The sequence below is a fragment of the Ostrinia furnacalis genome, unplaced genomic scaffold, assembly GCF_004193835.3.
Source record: "Ostrinia furnacalis isolate ACB-3 unplaced genomic scaffold, ASM419383v2 OfSCF1653, whole genome shotgun sequence".
NCBI lineage: Eukaryota > Metazoa > Arthropoda > Insecta > Lepidoptera > Crambidae > Ostrinia > Ostrinia furnacalis.
The window spans coordinates 382,480-402,876 of record NW_021131892.1 but is presented as its reverse complement, the minus strand read 5'-3'; the positions used below and the strand labels follow the sequence as shown (position 1 = coordinate 402,876).

The following is a 20,397-nucleotide window of genomic DNA, read 5'->3' as shown; positions in this document are numbered from 1 at the left end:
ATTCCCGAAATTCCCACAGGAATTAGCGGGAAAATCCTTTTGTATGAAAAATCTAAACCGCTTAAGTAGACCTGAAGTGATGCAGTGACCGCGCGCTCTCCGCCCTCTATCTCGAAAACGGTTCACCGTATAAAAAAAGTTTTTAAACAAAATTTGTAGAGAATTTAGTATTCTACAATATTGATAATAAATACAAATAGCAAAAAACCCACAGGAAATGAGATATTTCTAAAAAAAGCGCAAAAAACCGATTTTTGTGACCGTTGACCTTGAAATTTAATAGTTGCTTACACCCTACCATATGTAGGTTTTGAGACAACTTTTAGGGTGTCAATATACACGTATTTACAGACTTACAGCTGGGTATCTCGAATTCCGAGGTGAACTTACTATAATGACTGGACTAATCAAGTAAAAATTAAGAATAATTGTTCGATTGTGTCATTAGGGTCTTTTCGCTGTCTGGAAGCTTTTGAGCTTTGAATTTGGTATGGACTTTGACAGTATGTTAGATGTGCTACATACGTGCATCTTATTAGAGGGATTTAGATTTTCTTTTTACTTTATTGCGTATTTACAGGTTCAAGTTTAAACAGTCCCGTCAAGCAGTTAGGTTGGGGTGATAAATATGATGAGTCAATGAGGGCGCTGCGATTCTATTTGTGCGCGCAAGCAAGGGCGTGCATTAGTCATCTTTAACTGTAGTATTGTCTCGTCATCTTATTATCGTGTTATTTTTAATACATACTTACTTATCCCTTAATAGTATTGATACTAGTATTAAACTACTTAAGTTATCTGTTACAGCATGATTTGCCACAATCGTGAAAAACGGAAAATGTCCAAAGCCTGAGTAGAAAATGTCTAAAGACTTAATGACTAATGTAACATAGGTTTTATTCTTATGCTTTAACTATACGTAGGTACGCAATGGGTTAAATTAATTTCAAAGTTTAATTTAGCGTTAAATTGTAAGCTATTACTGCTAATGTTCCAAAGCTAACGGCAGTGAAGAGGCAATAATCAATGAGTCAATAGGGATAAAGTAGGTGCGTTAAATACTCGGTAGACAAGGGGTGCTGAATTGGTAAGATTTACGCGTTTGTCATTGCCCACAAGCGCCATCTGTCCGAGGGGACAGTAATTTGGATTTACGCCTACTCCATTGACTGCGCCCGGATTACTGTGGGGTTACTCCGAAGAACGTTATCCGAAGTTTCGATTGTTACCATCTCTCTCACGCAAATCCAGATGCCAACAAGAGCGCGGTGATAGATAGAAATAGACCTGAATCTACGTAAACAGCGTTTCGAAGTAGCCCTGTTGAACGTGACCTATCGAATTGCCTCCATGAACATGAATCCCATAACAATTGGCGTGATATATGACCCGGTTTATTCTTGCCGCTCGCGTCCGTATACGGAATCTGTTATTTGATATTTGGGTTGTTTGGAAAGCTTGCGGATTTCCATTATCATTATGACACAACTATTCCATATCGAATTTATTGAACCCTAATAACATCATAAAAGTCTGGAAGCGGATTTCTCCGTATTTTGTGGGTTTGTGATTGCTTGTCTGTGTCCGTGCAATATTTCACCTGCAAGATACCAATTACACCTTCAAATGCACAACCCACGAGTTAGATAAATTATATTTAATCAGTCCAGTAGTTCCTGACACATAGAACTAGTTTTAACAGAAATAAAAAACTATATCTCGATCGATCACTTCCACTTTAATTTTGTTCAAAATATTGCCCATTGTTAGGCTTAGGTACTGTGTCTTGTCAATGTTCTGACGGGAAACTATCTGGGGGCACGGCAGTGCCCCCACCAAGTCGAGCAAAAAAGCGGCACGGCCGTACCATCCTTTTCTCGAAGCAATTCAGGCCATTTTCGACCGCCTGTAACTTCGTTGTGGATACAACTAGAAGGCTGAATTTTCATTAGCTATGNCTTTCACCGTGTAATAATACTGTGATCAATATTTTGTATGTAAACTTAAAATACAAATAGGATTAAGTAAATGTTTCTATTTATGAACTGTTTATGTAATTGTAATACTTATTTATAATTGTGTTTAAATAATATTCTTTCTTTTTTCAGACAGTGGATGAAGAAGTGTGGGATTATGAGTGATTATTTCATTCTAAAGCAGACATAATCAAGTCTTCCTCACTATCATGAAAATTTACAATAACAATCAGCAAGAAAAACTTCAAGGGTACTGGCTAGGCTAACCAATTCATGGAATTCTGTTGGTATTTGAAATTATAAATAGCTATTGTAAAACTAAAAGTTTTCCAAATAAAGATTTTGTAAGTAATGGTTGAATTATTTTGAAATTACACTGCAATAATGAATTTATTGCCTGCGTCCAGCACCTTTCTGCTACCATTATAATGTCTTCGGTCCACCTTGTGGGTGGACGTCCCACGCTGCGTATTCCGGTACCCGGCCTCCACCCCAGAACCTTGCTGCCCCATCGGGCAACATGGAAAGCATTGGGGGAGGCCTAAGTTCAGCAGTGGACGTCCTATGGCTGAGATGATGATGAATTTATTATAATGGAATAAATTGTACAAGATTATCATCCTGTCACATTAAAGCCCTAAAAAAGACCACATGGAGGAATTAGATTGATAGTAATGTGGAATGTATGTATGGTATCACCATCAAGTTATAAAATTTGTAAAATTTATTTATTCTCATTGTTATTATAGCAAGTTTGATTACACATCCCACCCAATGCTAATTTCTGACAATGACCTTGCCACTGTTTGATGTAGACACAAGAAGCTCGGTCACCACATTCCGCCCCATTTTCAATAATTTTACAAGATTATGTACAGATGACAGTAGGTACTTAAATCAAGCTAAACACTGTGGGGTATCTCACGACATTTGCAACTTAATATGTATTGTCTGATGTACTGTTGACTGCCTACCTAAGTAGGTAAGTAATGGTTATTTTACAAGGTAGGTAATGTAATAATTAATATGTGGGTGGGACTGTGGGAGCACTAAGATTTTGCAGCTAGCGATTATAAACTGTCGCAAGATTCGCCTCACACTGATAAACTCTTGAACTAGAACTCAATCTCCACCTAGAAGTAAAAGTATCACAAAGGTGCTAGATTCCTTTCTTTGAATTTTACTAGCCTCAAATTAGTCGTAAAATGTCATTTACCATTATAAATGATAAATAAATAGAGTTAAAGTAGCTTGCAAAAAAGTTAATCTCCTATCGTCTTGCTATCGTGGGCAAGGATCGAGGACGATAAAAACACCACATCCTATCCTATCGTGATGTCAAAATATGATATAGTTAGCGCTTCATGTTAGGGCTTGCCAGGTTTATCACAAAAAAAAACAAATCTATCACTATCACATTTTGACAGATGACATGATAATTTTCGGGGTGCCATGTTAGCGCCGGTAGATAAAACGATATAGTGACGTCAAAATCGATATAACGCCGCGATAGCAGTTTATCACGGCGCGCATCTTAGCCCTGCTGGACTTGGTATTACATGGATCTCACAACTTTTTACCGTAGAACAACTGAGTTGCGAGACTTGGTTTTTTTGACAAGTATTGTTTTTGATGGGATTAATTATTCTTATGGTATTTTTTTTTCATTATTATTCTTGAGTTCTTATTGGAATTACCAGAATCGAAAGGAAACGCGCCTTAAAAATAATTAATGAATTCACTGACAACTCAACCTTTTTTTATCGTGACAAAATATGAAATTCCCTGCAATAAATATTTATTGATTGACATTCCAGGCGGAGCTGGTGGACATGCGGGCCGAACTGGTTCACGCGCGGGCAGCCTCCGCAGGTGAGCATTGCTCCTCGCGCTTGACCACTAATGATTTATCACCGTTTGTCACTTTTATCGCATCCAATAAATCTTCACGGAACCAAATCATCGTGCATGTTAATTGCTTGGAAGGCTGTCTAAGTGCTAATGTAATTTTGTCATCAATAATAAATTAACGTTTACTTTACATAAATTAATGATAAATAGTAGTGAAAATAATATCCTGGGATTTTTCCTAAAAATAATCTGTTTTCATAGCAAAGTCTGACGGTACGGTTTCTAGAACCGATTTATTGCATTACTTAGCTTAGATACAATGATGTTATTCACTACACCGCAGAATTGTTAAAATCGTGTGGCAGTGGATAGGACTCATAGCTCGTAAAGCTAATAAAAGCCTCTGCGGCAGAAAAGTTCTTGAGTGACGACCACGAGCCCGAAGATGTACTTAGTGGGGCAAGCCCCCCACTAGCTGGACCGATGATGTGGTGAAGGTCGCGGAAAGTACCAGGATCCAGCAGTGAACGTCATTTAGCTGAAACGAGAACAAGAACCATACGCCCATATATTTGTCGTCTAAAATCGTTTAAGATTGTAATGTGGCGCGCATCAAAGTCAAAATCAAAATTTTCTTTATTTGTTTAGACTAATTAAATTAGTTCTTGCAAATCGTCAAATGCTCTTAAGGAGCCTATACATGTCTCATTCTTTTTTTGCCCTACCAGCGCTTCGAGACAAACATTTGGCAAGTGCTGAGAAGAAGCGCCGCAACAAACTCAGTCACCACTGTCTGCCGGTTTAAAAAATATAAAAAAGTAGGAAGTTACAATACATTCAGAAGCAAGTTACTTACCACGCGCTCCCGTTGATAGAAGGTGGCCTTTAAGATCATCCTAGAACATCCATCCTAGAACAATTAGAATATGTATGTAGATTTCCGCTACGGGACTAGCTATTACCACCTGGAGTTACCACCGCTGCAACTCCTGTATAATCAGGGTCTACAGTAGGCCTAAGATTCGCGCCGTGATAACTTTTATCGACGTCAAAATGTATGAGGAAAATCGATAAAATAGCGTGAAAACCGTTTATCGCGGCGCGCATCTTAAGCCTACTGCTATAGAAAAGTATTTCTGCTACCCCCCGTTGTTGGTCGCGCAGGCGGCTGCCAGGACGGCGGCGACGGCGCCGGCAACGTGCCGGAGGCGGCGCGCGCGCGCTCCGAGGCCGCTCAGCTCGCGCGAGAGAACGCCGCGCTGCGCGAGACCGTGCTCGCTTTGCACTCTGAACTCTTTGGAGCTAGGTAAGTGCTATAACTAAACTGGTTCCTACCTGAATTTTAAGCATGAGAGCCCTTGAATCTTTCCCACCATTGCAACTCCTGTATAGCCTGGATCTACAGCTTGGCCTCCAATGAAACCCAATTAGTGAATGTTGAGAAGTCCCAGGGGTATTAGTATAGTTACACTGTTGCCCGGAGAAGCTGGAGAAACCGATTTCTGCTTCCAGTATAGCTCATTCAGAAAAAAATGTGATGAGAGGAAATTAACTTGCTGACGCTTAAAAACGGTAGTGTGGGAGGACTCTTACTTCTGCTACAAAGCTCTAAGCGTTCCAGCTCGCATTGCGTCTTCAAGGCATTTGCTTTTCAATATTACCACTACTGTGTATTATGCTCTAAATTAATTTCAACAGCTCCTGTTCAAGTCTTAGGTTTGAAGATTCAAAGATTTTAACAGTGCACATATTAATTTTGCAGATTAGCAACAAAATACCTGGATAAGGAACTGGCAGGCAGGATACAACAGCTCCAACTCCTCGGGAGGGATATGCGGTCTGATATTAGAGATTCTCTATGGGCACAGGTATTATTATTTTGAAATTAAAATTATGTTCATTTGACAGCATCATCGGACTGTCATGCTGTTAGAAAATAGCACCTATTATTACTTTAAAAGATGCACAGTGTATACAAATAACTGCAAGGGACAACATTTAGTTTGCTTTTGAAATATCCAACTTATTATTATGGTAGAAGTTTTACTGCATACGCGTTATATTTGACTTGGCAAGTGCTAATAATAGAGCTCTTATGCAAACATTATCTCATAAGTGTTGGATATTGATTGATTGACAGCCGCAGCGTGTAATGGTCCTAATTTATACTCTTTCATGTTGTGGCGGCCTGCGAAAATTGCTAGGTCAGGATTTTACTTTGGATATGGTAATGCGTGATAAATTACATGCCTTTAAAGTTTAAACAAAACATACAATAACGTTATGTCGGAAAGTGAAAGCTCTGCTTAGTTACAGCACTTTACGGTCAGCTACCTTGTCGTTGAACAATCTGTCGTTTATCAAGGCTTAGTCATTCATCAATTTTATTATTAAATTTTAAATAGCAGACAGTAGAAACACGATGATGGATAGTACAAGAAAAATGCTAATAAAATTTTAAAGTATACGACCTAGTTAAAGTTAATTTTAGAGACCCATTTACACCATGATTTTAGGCCCGTTTTACAAGTGTGCGTTAATTGTGCTGCTCCAAACTTAAAAAAAAAACCTTGTGCTTTGTTTTGAATTGAAACTGTAACGATCGCGTACACAGCGCATTTTCGATTGCGTGAAACTAATCTGAAGAAAACGTGGCATGAGGCACTAAAACACACTTGCTTTATACAAAGTCTGTGATAAAGAACGGGACTAATCCCATCGCTATTTCCTACATATCAATTCCAGTAGTAGTCTACAGTTTGGACTCCACGTAGTCCCGGGGAGAGGAAATAGCTGTCTGTCAGTAATAGAAGAAAGAAACATTGAGAAACAGAAAATTTACTGTCGTGTCGCCAATTTTCATCATCATCATTATCATCATCTCAGCCATAAGACGTCCAATGCTGAACATAGGCCTCCCCCAATGCTTTCCATGTTACCCGGTTGGTAGCGGCCTGCGTCCAGCGCTTTCCTGCTACCTTTATGATGTCGTCGGTCCACCTTGTGGGTGGACGTCCCACGCTCCGTTTTCCGGTACGCGGCCTCCACTCCAGAACCTAGCTGCCCATCGGCCGTCAGTTCTGCGTACTATGTGCCCTGCCCATCGCCACTTCAGCTTGGTAATCCCAGAGTAAATACAAATGAGTAGGTCATCTTCATAGAAACGCACCGAGCGCGGTTTGTATGTGAGCGCGCGCCAATATGTATGCGGCGCGCACGCACACACTGACAAAATTCGGCGCAACATCCCGCTAATCCACGCTAAATTTTGTCAGTGTGTGCGTGCGCATACGTATTGGCGCGCTCACATACAAACCGCGCCCGGTGCGTTTCTATGAAGATGCCCTACTCATTTGTATTTACTCTGGTAATCCGTCGGGCTATGTCATAACGATAAATATTCGCAGGTGGAAGCAGAGATCCTGCTGCAGCGCCACAAGACACTAGTCCGCGTGTGCCGCGGCGTCGCGCCCCGACCAGCCGCGCCCGCGCCGCCCGCGCCCCGCCCGCACCGGCCGCGTCCGCGCACCGTGCGCGTGCGCCGCTCGCCGCACCTCGGGCTCGGCATCTCTGTCACGGTGGGTATTACCAGGCCTGTTCATCTCCGCGAGTTTACATCGAAAACAAAACACGCACGATGGCCCACCTACAGGATACTATTCGACAAGGCCTCACATACGAGCGAACATTGACTCACGCACGCGTATTCTTGTGTATGATGGAAGAAAATAAAGAAAATGGTGTACTAAATACTGTGCAGTATTTAACTGCCTAAATAATAATAAAAACGCAGAATGTACATTTTAAGTTGCCTCAAGACACTGAGAGGTAAATAAGTAGTTAATATTATTCACGATAATTCATGCTAAATCATGTATTTCCTCCGCCATTTTCCGCAGTTTGGCACCTCACGTCACATCATTTTACCGAAGTCAGTCCTATAGCTTCGGCGCAGTGCCGATCTCTGACGTTTGTCAACAAAATGGTGCTTGACTCTTGAGACAGGCTAAATTACACCATATTGTTAATGACATTGAGCATACATTTTTTTAAATACCTTCGCGAAGTAAAACTTCTGTACGTAGTACTTATTATTATTCTGTGGTATTACTCACCAGTTCACCACCACCCATGGTTCTATCTGCCTCACGGCGTACGAACCGAATCTCGGGAGAGCGCGCGGGTACTTGCTCTGGGCTCTTTTCCTCGGGCGCTTTGCTTGACTCCCTACAAATTTCTCTGATCCATATCCCTTCTCAGTCAATTCACCCCCTTCTGGGGCTTGACACCACAAATACGGTACTTCGCGTCGGGCTGCTATCGTTGATAAATGTCATCACTTCTTCTCATAACTTCGCCCGATTGTGTGCCAGCTCACTCGCGCAGCGCGATCAAGTTACTGCGACTACTCGTGAGGTCCTGGTGATAAACAGGTACTTGCTCGGCTCTCCGTATCGCATCCAGCATCTTCTGTCGAGCTTCGTCATAGAGGTTACATTCCCAAAGTGCGTGATCGCGGCTCTCTTCGACTTCCTCGCCGCATGGGCATAGTGCAGACTCGCACAGCGTCACGGTGGGTAGCCGAGAGCTTATACTGCTGCAGCGCCACAAGACACTAGCCGCGTGTGCCGCCCGCACCGGCCGCGTCCGCGCACCGTGCGCGTGCGCCGCTCGCCGCACCTCGGGCTCGGCATCTCTGTCACGGTGAGTGCAGAGCTGAGCTGGAGCTTGCATATTGCAGTACCCGCTGCCCGCTGTGTGCTTTAACGTATGTAGGTACAGAGTTCTTATGTAAGGGTCCTGCATATAAAAATCAATGATATGCTAGACCAGTCTTTCCCAAAGTGGGCGATAACGCCCCCTTGTGGGCGCTGCAGGCTTAAAAGGGGGCGGTAAGAGACCCAGAAAAAAAATCGGGACGTTGTGTAGAGGCTTGGGAGGCGTCATCTACTAGGAGGACTCTTAGACATCGACTGAGCTCGACTCTTGACTACAAAAATGGGGGGCGCTAAAAAATAATTTATTCTCAAAGTGGGCAGTAGACTAAATAAGTTTGGGAACCACTGTGCTAGATGGTGCGTTCCGGCGCCGCATTGCAGGTACGCCCCGCACTTCGATTGACCGAGACGGTGTCGTTGCGGCGCCGCATATGTACAGTGATGCGGCAAAATGTTTGCGGTGCGGTGTGGCTTCTCCCTAACGGCCGGCCCAAGAAACCGGCGTGTAAAAATATTGAAACTCTTTACTTTTTTACCCAGTAGAAACTCTTGGCCTGAATCTCACCTAATGAAGAGTGATAGTCAGGTCAAAAATGGAAACGTGCTTCATCCTGTTTATGTAGGTACTTTTCAGGGTATTTTTGTACGCCCCCAATTATAACTTTCAAAAGAACAGAGCGTGATACCATAGGCAGATCTGAAGATGCTGTTTCTTTGTTTCGCTCACTACTACTTACCGTACATCCCTAATAATTTCACCAGCAATGTGTTAAGTTGTAAACGAGCGCCTTATAAAGAATGCCACTGAATGACAAATGCAGCGATTATGTATTCATTCCTGCATCCATTGCTTATATTTCAGGGCGGACGCGAGCACGGCGTGCCGATTCTAATCTCAGAGCTGGAAGCGGGAGGGCCCGCTGCGCTCACTGGGGAATTGTACGTGGGAGATGCCATCCTAGCCATCAATGACGTTGATCTCACACAGGTACAGTACTCGGTTTTCTACAGGCTACACTTCGGAGAATGTGCGAAAGAATTAGACGAATTAATTCCACCAGCCCCCTTCCATCATCGGGGAACCAGACGCAGGTTAGCGTACCATCCCTATATTGTTGACATTCCACCAGCTCGCACTAAGCGTTTCGATGACTCTTTTATAATGCGAACAGCTAGGGACTGGAATTCGTTGCCTGCTGCTGTCTTTCCCCAAAACTATAATCCGGGCCTCTTCAAGGCGAGAGTGAATAAGCACTTACAGGGCAGATATGTACCATCCTAGACTGCATCCCACTTAACATCAGGTGCGATTGTGGTCAAATACCTGCCTTGTTATGCTTAAAAAAAAAAGGTAAGGTCCCTATTTCTTTCGTTCGTTTCAGCTAAATGACGTCCACTGCTGGACAAAGGCCTCCCCCAAGGTTTTCCACAATGAACGGTCTGGCCCTGCCTATATCCAGGTTCCTCCCGCGACCGTTACCGGATCGTCAGTCCACCTAACAAATAGGAGGCCGGCCCACGCTACGTCTTCCAGTCCCTATTTCTTTACTTCGTATAAAACAGTCGCTCCTGCGATTTGTATGTTTAGATCTTTTAGAGATAGAAGCGATTGTTTGTTCTTTACCAACATCCTTCGCTACGCATCCTCGCACATCTCTGGTGGGAACGCAGCCTTGTTGTTTATTGAAATACCCGCTATCAGGCTTTTTTTCTCAGCGGGAATCCCTAGTAGGATAAGGGAGCCTCATTGCTGAGAGTCCTGGGCCTAGTCACTAGGCTAGGTAGGTTATAACGGCCCTGAGGGAGTGCTATATGAAGATTTTAGTTCTTCAAAGTTTCTGCTAGGGGCGCTGTACAATCCATCATACATTTAATGTAATTTTTTTCGCAGTCACTAGTGAAGACGTTTGATTTAAATTCACATTGGCCTGCTTGCATTGCGTAGTAAAAGCTAAAATAAAGCGTTATTTTGGATGTTCTTCAGGCGTGCCACAAAGAAGCGGTGCAAGCGCTGCAGAGCGTGAAGGGTGACTGCGCGCTGTGCGTCCAGTTTATAGCCACCGACGACGACGACCGGCTCTCTGAAGACAATTACAGGTTTGTTTCTTTGTTGAAAAAATTCTTGCTATAATTGCTAATTGACGATTAAAACAGATCATTTTATTCTTCTTCTGATCTGGTTTATCTACCGCTATGATCGGTAGGAAAAAGTCTATAACTCTAGCTAGTAGATTCACAATCGCATGTAACAATACTGTATGTGGAAAATGCTCCTTTATTAAGGAATCAATAACAGTCAAATTTGCAAATGTCTCGTTGTTTGTTTCCAGATTTCCACTGTACCCAGAAGATGGCGAAGTGTTTGGGGTGGAGCCCGACGGCTCCGGCGCCACGCCCACCGCGCCAAGGACGCCTGACTACAATCGGTCAGTCATCTTAACCATCATTTCATTTCAACTAAAGCCTGGTCCGTGAGCACGTAGAATTTTGTCCAATGACCCCAAGCTACCCATCCTTATCGCTCGCGCGTAATTATATTGCTGTCGCGACTAAGCGACGCGCGCTCGCAGTGAGTGTGCGAGCGCGACAGCAACATAATTACGCGCGAGCGATAAGGATGGGTAGCTTGGGGTCATTGGACAAAATTCTACGTGCTCACGGACCAGGCTTTAATCATAGCGATTGTGATACATAAGAAAACACTTGCGCGTAATAGGGCATTTTGCTATACAAGTCGATCGATTGACCAGTGCCTGTGATCTCGTGTCATCTAAACGCAACCTTACGCAGTTATAATAAATGCGATTTTTGGATGCGGTTGCGGGCTTGACATCACCCAGCTCGGAGGACCACTCGCCGGCGCGACGCTAGTCCACTACATATCAACCACAACCTTACCATTCTCTCGTATCATATAAACAGCAACCTCAAACAGTTGTATTAAGCTTTATTTTCAAAAATGTGCGTTGAACGCGCGCCAGCGTTTGGCAAGTTGGAGGGCCTGTCGCATCATATAAACGCAACCTTAAGCCATTTGTAATAAGCGCTATTTTTCCACGTATGCGCAGACGCACATCGGACGCGCGCTCAGCATCACCCAGCTCGGAAGGCCGGTCTCCCGCGCGGCGCTACCCCGACTACAACCACATCAACAACAACCTGGCCATACTCGACATGGATGACGACAACATCAAGATCGAGGCCCGGCTTGAGGTCAGCCTTGAGGTGAGAACCAGCATTATAGTGATAAAATAAGGGCTGCTACACACAAAACGCAATAAAATCGTGTATATGTGAATGAATGCTCGAGAAAAATTGGCGCTCGACTTTGCCGCATACTTACGTATTAGCCAATGTATGCCGAACGAGTAAAGTAATTTCTTCGGGCCGGCTTTGTGCTGAACCGAAAATGCCGGCCCGCTATGTGTGTAGCAACCCTAAGATTATCCTAGTCTATGGTTGTCGTGCATTTTGCATTGTATTGTCTTTTGTTCTTGTCTGTGAAAACGTCACTGACAATTGATTGTAAGTACTTCATATACAATGTCAAAGAAATCAAAACATTTATTGAATAAGTACAACAAGCAGTGGATCCAACTCCCGTTTTGGCACATTGTGAATCGTCTATCCGTAGTAGTCTTGAATCTTGAAAGTTGGATACCTACAGTAGGTAACAACAACAACAATATACTCGTATAAACGTACAAAGTAGAACATGATTTGATAGATTCATTCATTTAGTTTCCATCCCTGCCAGGTCAACTTTAGTATGTACATGTGATTGGAAATCGTGCTATGAACGAGCAAAATTTTGGCAATTTATTGATTGGCTTAATGTAATCTCGTATCCTCGTGATAGATATCTGCATTCATAGGCAATATAACACTGAATCTGAGTGCCGTATTGATCCAATGTTGCTGCCAATTTGCCAATAAATTTTGCTTGTTTGCAATGATCAAGACACAATTGCCCTCTTCAATATCCAATCACTATAGTATATGTCGCACAGCAAGAGTTGAGGCGATCAACACAAACGAATAAAACGCTGACGTATTCGATTTATTTGTAAAGTACGGCCAACGAGAAGCGATACAAAAGGTCGATTCGACTTTCGAATTGACAATCTATTCTGTTTCTTCCCATCTTGTGTATTTGTCGTAATGTCTCGTTCTCCCGCCAAAATATGTGAAAGTCAAACCCTTAGGTTGGGTTGCACCATCTTACTTTAACTTTGACAAACGTCAAAAATCTGTCAAATTCCACACAAAAAGCACCGGTTATCGTCATAGTTACCGTTAAAGATAGGTGGTGCAACCCACCCCTACTATTCCGAATCACAATGAAATTGGGTTTGTTTACATTTGGTATCGCTTCCGTACTTTATGTTCTGTATTCAAATACATCAGTGGGATTATGTATTCGCCTCAACTTTCGTTGCGCGACCTATAACTTATAAGTAGCTGTATACTAGTGTAGCGTCACTCACGTAGCGTTGTCATTACGCCAGCCGGGGCTGTCGCGCGGCGGCTACGCGGCCGTGGGCTCGTCCGACTCGCCGCACTCCACGCCCGTCCACAAGCGCGGCAAGAAGAAGCGCAAGCCGCAGGTACGTCACGCTCCTGCTAGGGATCTGGACTGTTCTTCGAATTTGAACCTTGTTACAGCGGAATAGGTTAAGTAGTTCATGCATACATTTTTGTGCTCGTGATTTCATAGGTTAAGCGCTTCACTATCAGTACCTGGACTATCTGGGATATGGGAGAGGCACGGGAGGGTTGTCATTAGTACATTAGGGGGCGTCCATTAATTACGTGAGACGTTTAGGGGGGGAGGGGTTCAATAAAAACCTCACTAAATCTCACGTAGGGGAGAGGGGGTCTCGACAAATATCACGTAATTTTTTACAGCAACAAAAAAGGTCAAATTTCGAGAGAACTGGGTGATTTTAAATTAAAAAAATAAATATAATATGTATTTTAAGATGATAATGAAAAATAATTCATTTTTTTATTCTGAAGCGTCTTAACATGAAATAAATTAGAAGAAAAAGATTTTTTTAAAGAAATCTCACGTGAGATTGTGGGGAGGTGGAGGGTGTCTAGAAAAATCTCACCAAATCTCACCAAGGGGGGCGAGGGGGTTGAAAAATTGCCAAAATTGTCTCACGTAATTAATGGACGCACCCTTATGACGTAACAGAGCATACAGATCTAAAGTACATTTGAAGTCTCCCTGAAGTTTTACGGCAACAACACCCTCCTCCCGTCCCGTTCCCATACCTCAGGCACTAACTGAATTTTGAACTAGGCCTATACCATCAACAAAGTCGACGTATGATGACTACTTCTCATTTCCACGAAATGACCAGAAATATAAACCAGGTGGCCATATGTCAACTTTGCTGATGGTACATGTAAACGTGGTGCGTCACTACTGTGAGGGTGTTATTATGAGGAACGTTAGTATTAGAGATATTAGGAGCATAGACGTGGTGCGTGCCTATTATAACCACCGCATACTATGGGGGTGTATGCGGTGGATATATGGGCAACGTTACTGCTAGGGGCGTGTACGAGGTGCCTATTTGTGGTAAGATGTTTTAGTTATAATTATCTTTGGAACGTTACTACTGCTAGGGATGTATACGTGATACTAATACGTGGCACGTTGCTACTTAGGGGCGTGTAGGTACGCTTTGCATACATGTAGATCGTTACTACTATGTACGTGAAACGATACTAGTGGCGTAAACGTGGTTCGTTGTTAACGAGGGCGTGTATGCAATGCGTATAGATATGCGCAGTTGGGTACGCTTAAAAACGCCTACGAAATTTGTAAAGTATCGACTTTTATTAAGAAAATGGTCGCTGCTGGGTGCTACACAATCACAATCTAAGCACATGGTAAAATTAAAATAGTAAACCATCTATAAAAATAGTTTACAATAGAAGACATTTACGTTGTACCGATCTAAAGTTAATTTAAATATTTCACGGAGCGATGATTGTAATTATTTTCACTGCCAGCCAGGACACGTGAAATCATCATTTGCATATCCTTATCGTCGGTCATCTGGACTTGACGACAACTCTTCTACACAATCCGGTCAGTAAATGTCGAATTATTTAATTCCTGTTCAGTCGTATCCTTTTCCATATAATGCATTAATTCTCATTCATTTGATTGTTTTTTTTTACCCCCTTCACTCACTAATATTCAGATTCATTATTCATTTCATATCTATTTGGTGTGAAACAGATCGAATCAAATGAGGAATAGATTGCTCTCGTAAATGTACGCTTGTGCGCGCTGTGAACGAACCACATTCGTATAACGTTTACCATGATGTGGCGATGTGAATTTATGTTTCTGAGGGTTGATTTTTCAATCTTTAGATAACTATTAACTGAAATGAAATTACTAAAATTGTTACTTAGACATTTCCCTCGCAGAAATAGCTGTTAATTTGTTTAGAAGTTGCCTGGCGATTGAAAAATAGCCCTAAAGTGAGTTGGCTATAGGTTTGACGGTTGGTATTTGTTGGCTACGCTAGGACTGGCGCACCAAGGGAGCGTATCGAGCGGTGGAACCGGACGCCGCGTCGTCGGACGAACCTCTCGAGCTTCCTCGCGAGCGGCCGCGCGATATAGCCATCGTGGACAAGGGTAAGGCTTGAAGCTTAACGCCCGTATTCACAAACATTATTATGAGGTCTCACAGTGCGCGTGGACGCACAGGGTGTCACACGAACCAATCACAGAACTAAGCAAGCAAGCTGAAACTGAATACGGGCGTTAGTCTATCCTCTTTTATTTTATTCAGTTGAAAGTTGAAAGATCCCCGCTTGGCCAGGCCTCTGGTAAATTACAGAGGGTCGTTCTCCTGCAGTGGAGATTAAATGATCTGATGATGATGATGATGGATCCCACAACATGGGGAATCCTAGTGTGGGAACCAGTGCCTAACTTTACTGATATCATGTAACATTTTGAAATAAATATAGATGATTATTATCCACCTCTCATACTAATGCGGTACGTGCGTTAACCTTCAGTGAGGATCATTTCGATTTTTAGCTGTGAATGCAGATTTATAGGGCTAAGAAATCCTTAATACACAGTCCAAAAATTTTTGTTCTACGACAAAAATTGACGAAGTTATGGCCAAATTACTAAAAAAGTTCACTGACCGCCCGGTGCGGGACCGTTGACGTCACTGTATCCGATCCGAACGCTGCCGGCGTACTGCGTGGATAGAAAATATTTTTTTCTAGCCAAACTATCAGTTCGAGAGAAAAACTTGTAATGACATATATTCATCAGAATAAAGTAAGCTATCGATAGGTAATTTTAAAAATAGAAATTGTGAAAAATAACGCAAAAAATCCATACGCTCATACGATTCAATGGAACGCAGAGACGCGATTGGGGTCTCCGCGGTGGGCCAGAAACTGGGTATTAGCATCATATTATGTATTATTATGTTCAATACAAACAATCATTAAGTTACACTCACCCCAACCGCGTCTCCGCATTGCATCGAATCCTATGAAAATGTGGTTTTTGGACATAGCGATACTTAATTTTCACAATTTTTATTTTTTTAAATTACTGGTCGATAGGTTACTTTATTTTGATGAATAAATGTTATTAAAAGTTTTTTTCTAAAACTGATGGTTTAGCTGGAAAAAAATATTTTCCATCCCAATAGTACGCCGGCTGCGCTCGATTCGGATATAATGACGTCACGCGGCCCTGCGTACGTTGACTTTTAGCGGCAAAAACGGCCTATGTTTATTACTTAATATCTTCGTAAGTAATGGTCCGATTTGGATAATTCAAAAAGATATATCTTTCTTGTGTCTTAAAGATTAACGTAGATACTAGTTTTATTGAATTTTCTACAACAGTACTGATCCTCGTTGCAGTATCTTTTGAAGTGATTTGAAGTGAACCAAAATCGTATAAATTTCTTTTACTGACAGTTACCATATAGGGCTGTATTTTATGGTTCGAAGTCCAACACAAATTATTATACTCAATGCTTTTGTATGAAAATCTGTATTATGTCGGACTGGGTTGTAACAAAAAACGTACGATTCCACAGCAGTTGGTGGGTCGCCTGTCACCGCGCCGTTGCCAGCAGCTCCCATCATAGGGCCCACGCCGGCGCTGGCCCCAGCGCCTTCGGTTCCCGCACACATGGCCCCCGCGCGTCTGTCCTCCGCACACCAGGCTTCCGCGCATCTGGCCCCCGCGCAATTGGCCCCCTCGGACCCCTATGGAATCCACGCGCACATGACGTCTTCGGATATGACCCCCGAGCATATGTCCTTCGTGGCCCCCCCGGTGGCCCCCGCCCCAGTGGCCCCCCTGCCAGCGGTCCCAGCGACTGCAGCCCCTACGCCGTTGGGCTCATCTGTTGAGACGCCGCCGCCGCCTGCGCCCGAAGCGCCGCCGGACGCGGAACACAAACCGACCCGTACCACCAATGGTGACGTCAAGCCACAGCGGAGAGAAACTAAGGGATTTAGGTATGATTCCAAACCTTCGTAGTATTGTAGTTACACTATGTGACCACTAGTCTTCCCACTTCAGTTTTATCAAATTTGAAAAATCTTAGTTATTTAATTTTAGCGTTAAGAGTCGCATCTCAATCGTGGGTTCAATTCCCGCCTTAGGCAGTTCGATTTTTTCAAGTTGTTTACAATTTAAAAATGCTGTTTTAATAAAATGTTTCACAAAGGTGTTATTAAAAAATTGAAATGACCTTTACTTTGCAGAAACTATTATTCCTGCTCTATTTTCGCTCTTTTTATTCCTTTAACTTTTTGTGCCATATAAATTCGTTCGTTTCAGCCAAATGTCATCCACTGCTAGAAATAAGCCCCCAAGGCCAATAAATTACTCTTACTTTATTTCAAAAGCCTCCGTTTATTTTACCCACAGGATAGGCTCAGCGCGGCGCGTGACTGACGCGATGGCGGCGGCGGCGGCGGGCGGCGTAGTCACGAACGGCGACGCCGAACGTGGCAAGTTTCCGGCGCGGCTGTTAGCCGGCGACGGAGACCCGGACTTCGGCACGCCGGTTTGAACCGCTGCAACCCTTGACCCGGGCAAAACCGTTCGATGCGTGCATCCAAACACTTCTACGTACATTCGACAACACATCAGAACATTTATTACAACTTTGTTAGATGCCATTTAGCTTGATGTGCTGTCGTTTTGGTACTACTAGACGGGATGTGTTGAACTGAGAAGCTCACCGCGAAGGTTAGTTGTAGACTAACTTAACAATAGTTGAATATGACCGATAACACTGTCAATATTTGTACGTGTACGTGTGAATTTTACGCCATTTTTCATCGAAAACTTGTCTAGTAGTATACTTAGAAGTCTTTGAATCCATCCTGCTCTATCTTCTATGGTCGATGAGAGCGGCGGATGTACGAGTAACTGTGCAGTGTAAGATTCCGCAATTTTCAACTCTAAATCGAATTTGGGTATGTTATTGATTTTGTCTTTACAATGTGTAACTAAAATGACGCAAAACTAAACTGATACACAGACTCTTATTTGTTCAAGATCTGTTTACTTTTTTATTTAGTCTACAATAACATTCATCAGTAGCTAAAATGTCAGACGCACGTTCACAGATGTCGATAGCTGTATTTGCGCTTCTCGCGCCAATCAACTTTAAGACTCAGAATGTTGTAAAAATAATCTATAATTGAAAGCAATGTGATTTCACTCTCGATTTCTAATTCATGTTTTGCGTTAATTAAATTACACATTGTATAAATATGTCAATGCTTCATTTAACTTTGAGAATGTTATTTATTTTTTAATAACTAAATATCTAAGCAATCTTTGCATTGTATTTTCTTCCTTTTATTAGGGAATGTTTCACCATTTGATGACAAAGTCCCTGATAGCCTATTAGGAATTTCTCCTTCATATACACTACAACTTTTGGTTTCATATTTCTCCTGTATAGACATCTCACAGATTAGGTCATGCAACATTTATGTCCAATAACTATCAGGAACTGATGAAACTGTATCCAAAAATACTCCTTCGGTTAATATTCAAAGTTCTATGTATGCGGGATCGTACACCGCCTCGAAATCGTTTTGCGCAGGAGGTCTGTGAAGAACAAGTGAATATCGGCCTAAAGTGAGAATATTCTATTGTAACAGCTCGTTCAAACACTCGGTATGTTGCCCGGTGCCTCTTTGAAACGCACAGACAAAATAGAATTGCCGCTTACCTCGTCAAATAGCAGTAATAGGACTAGCTAGCTAAAACTAAGTTTTGTAGCACGTGGTGCTGTTAGATACACAATAAGAGCCGAAGCACACGATGTGATTCGGCGGCGGCACGACGCCGGAGCAGCGGTGTCGCTGCGTTGTCTTACATACGAATATTTTATCTTTGGCGCGACGCAATACGGAGAAATCTTTGCGGTATAGCGCCGTAACGCATCGTGTCCTTTGGCTCTAACGCTCGCGCGGTTGCCTGGAGGCATTTACGAGTGATTTTTAGAATAAAAGTTAAGAAGGATGACGTCACTCCTTTATGATGGAATGAGCAATTTTGTAAATAAGAATTAGGATCTGCTTGCCTGGATTTGTGTTTGGATAGTAATATGCAAAATAATAATGAATATTGAACTGGTCTGTGAAGTAATAGGGGAAATTATCTATTTATAAAAATAAACTATCCGCATAAAGTCTCCCAAATGGAAACATGTAACTATAAAAATATCTATCTTTTAGAATGTATGCGGTGATGTTAATATGTATTCCCTTTTGAGATATTGTATAAAATTATTTATGAATTTAATATATTGATTAACATCACAAAATTAAGTTATTATTTATTGTGTATAGCCATGTCAATGAGTGTATATTTTGAAAGTAGTCGAGAATCGAAGCTTAGACGCTCTGCCTAACGGCCTATCGAGTCCGATGTGAGTAGTGATCGCTCGAATGTAATTTTCTTTTGGTGCTTATTTTATTTTTTTAGATATAACTATACTTTTTCTTGACAACTTTTAGAGTAAACAAGCCATAGACTAATACATTGTCATGTTTACGTACTTTAATATGTTTTAGCAACAATTCGTAGCTGAATGCATTGTTACGTGCGAAGAACGCTCTGTGGCAATTATAAGAACTTCAAAGTCCTTTGAAGTACAGTCAACAGCACACAGCTTGATGTGCTGTCGTCTGTACATACTTTCACGTTGTATTTTTTGTGGTTGGTTAGTATTTTCGTAAAAGTAATCAAGATTATCATGATAAATTTAGTTTTTGTAATTACTGCTTAGTGCAAAGTCGCATCATGCAGTATTTATTTATGTAATGGGATGAGTCATCATCATGACATTGACGGTGAATAATGTTGCCCCATGCGAGAATTGTCATTAAAATGCTGTGAATAGATGAAAATGTTATACAGTACAAAATCCTCGACTCCTCAATGTGGCTTGATAAAGAGTCACGCAAGAGTGTGCACTCTTGCTGCACAAATAACGACATCAAATACATATTTATTTATATGTTAGACTTTGTCAATAAAAGACAATGCCGGAAATTGGCGTCTTTTTTTTTTCGCGCGGCCATCGACCAAACTTTGTTTTTTGATTACAAAATACTTTAATAAACCAAACTTACTATGACATGTATACCTCTAAACTCAGTCTGAACTGAGTTACAAGCATTAGAAGTTTGATGATTTTCATACTAGATTTGCTTTTTGCGCGCAAAGTTTTGTAAGAAATTGCAACAAAATAGTGAGATTGTATGTGTAAACAAACAATACCATCCATTAAAGGCTCCAGACATCAA

General features: G+C 42.1%; 1 protein-coding gene across 3 annotated transcripts; it reads left to right on the top strand.

Moving 5' to 3' along the window:
* The first annotated feature begins 3,792 nt into the window (after positions 1–3,792).
* Positions 3,793–20,065, top strand: LOC114353342 (uncharacterized). 3 transcript variants are annotated; one of them, XR_003655929.1, is made up of 13 exons: positions 3,793–3,848; positions 4,992–5,133; positions 5,590–5,695; positions 7,235–7,405; positions 9,408–9,533; positions 10,530–10,642; positions 10,876–10,971; positions 11,614–11,770; positions 13,054–13,152; positions 14,573–14,651; positions 15,100–15,211; positions 16,653–17,079; positions 17,495–18,260. XR_003655929.1 is itself a non-coding variant. In XM_028305305.1 (12 exons), exons 1-12 carry the CDS (start codon positions 3,809–3,811, stop codon positions 17,637–17,639), a joined length of 1,734 nt encoding a protein of 577 aa, XP_028161106.1. In that variant the 5' UTR covers positions 3,793–3,808; the 3' UTR covers positions 17,640–20,065. The 3 variants fall into 3 exon arrangements, 2 of the variants coding, with proteins under 2 accessions (XP_028161106.1, XP_028161107.1); XM_028305305.1 differs by lacking the exon at positions 14,573–14,651 and having other exon boundaries at positions 17,495–20,065; XM_028305306.1 differs by lacking the exons at positions 13,054–13,152; positions 14,573–14,651 and having other exon boundaries at positions 17,495–20,065.
* The last annotated feature ends 332 nt before the right edge of the window (positions 20,066–20,397 follow it).

Coding starts and splice junctions, on each gene's coding strand:
- LOC114353342 (XM_028305305.1), top strand. CDS start 3,809: ATGCGGGCCGAACTGGTTCACGCGCGGGCAGCCTCCGCAG. Junction 3,849..4,991: donor CGCGCGGGCAGCCTCCGCAG/GTGAGCATTGCT, acceptor TTGGTCGCGCAG/GCGGCTGCCAGGACGGCGGC. Junction 11,771..13,053: donor GGCTTGAGGTCAGCCTTGAG/GTGAGAACCAGC, acceptor TCATTACGCCAG/CCGGGGCTGTCGCGCGGCGG.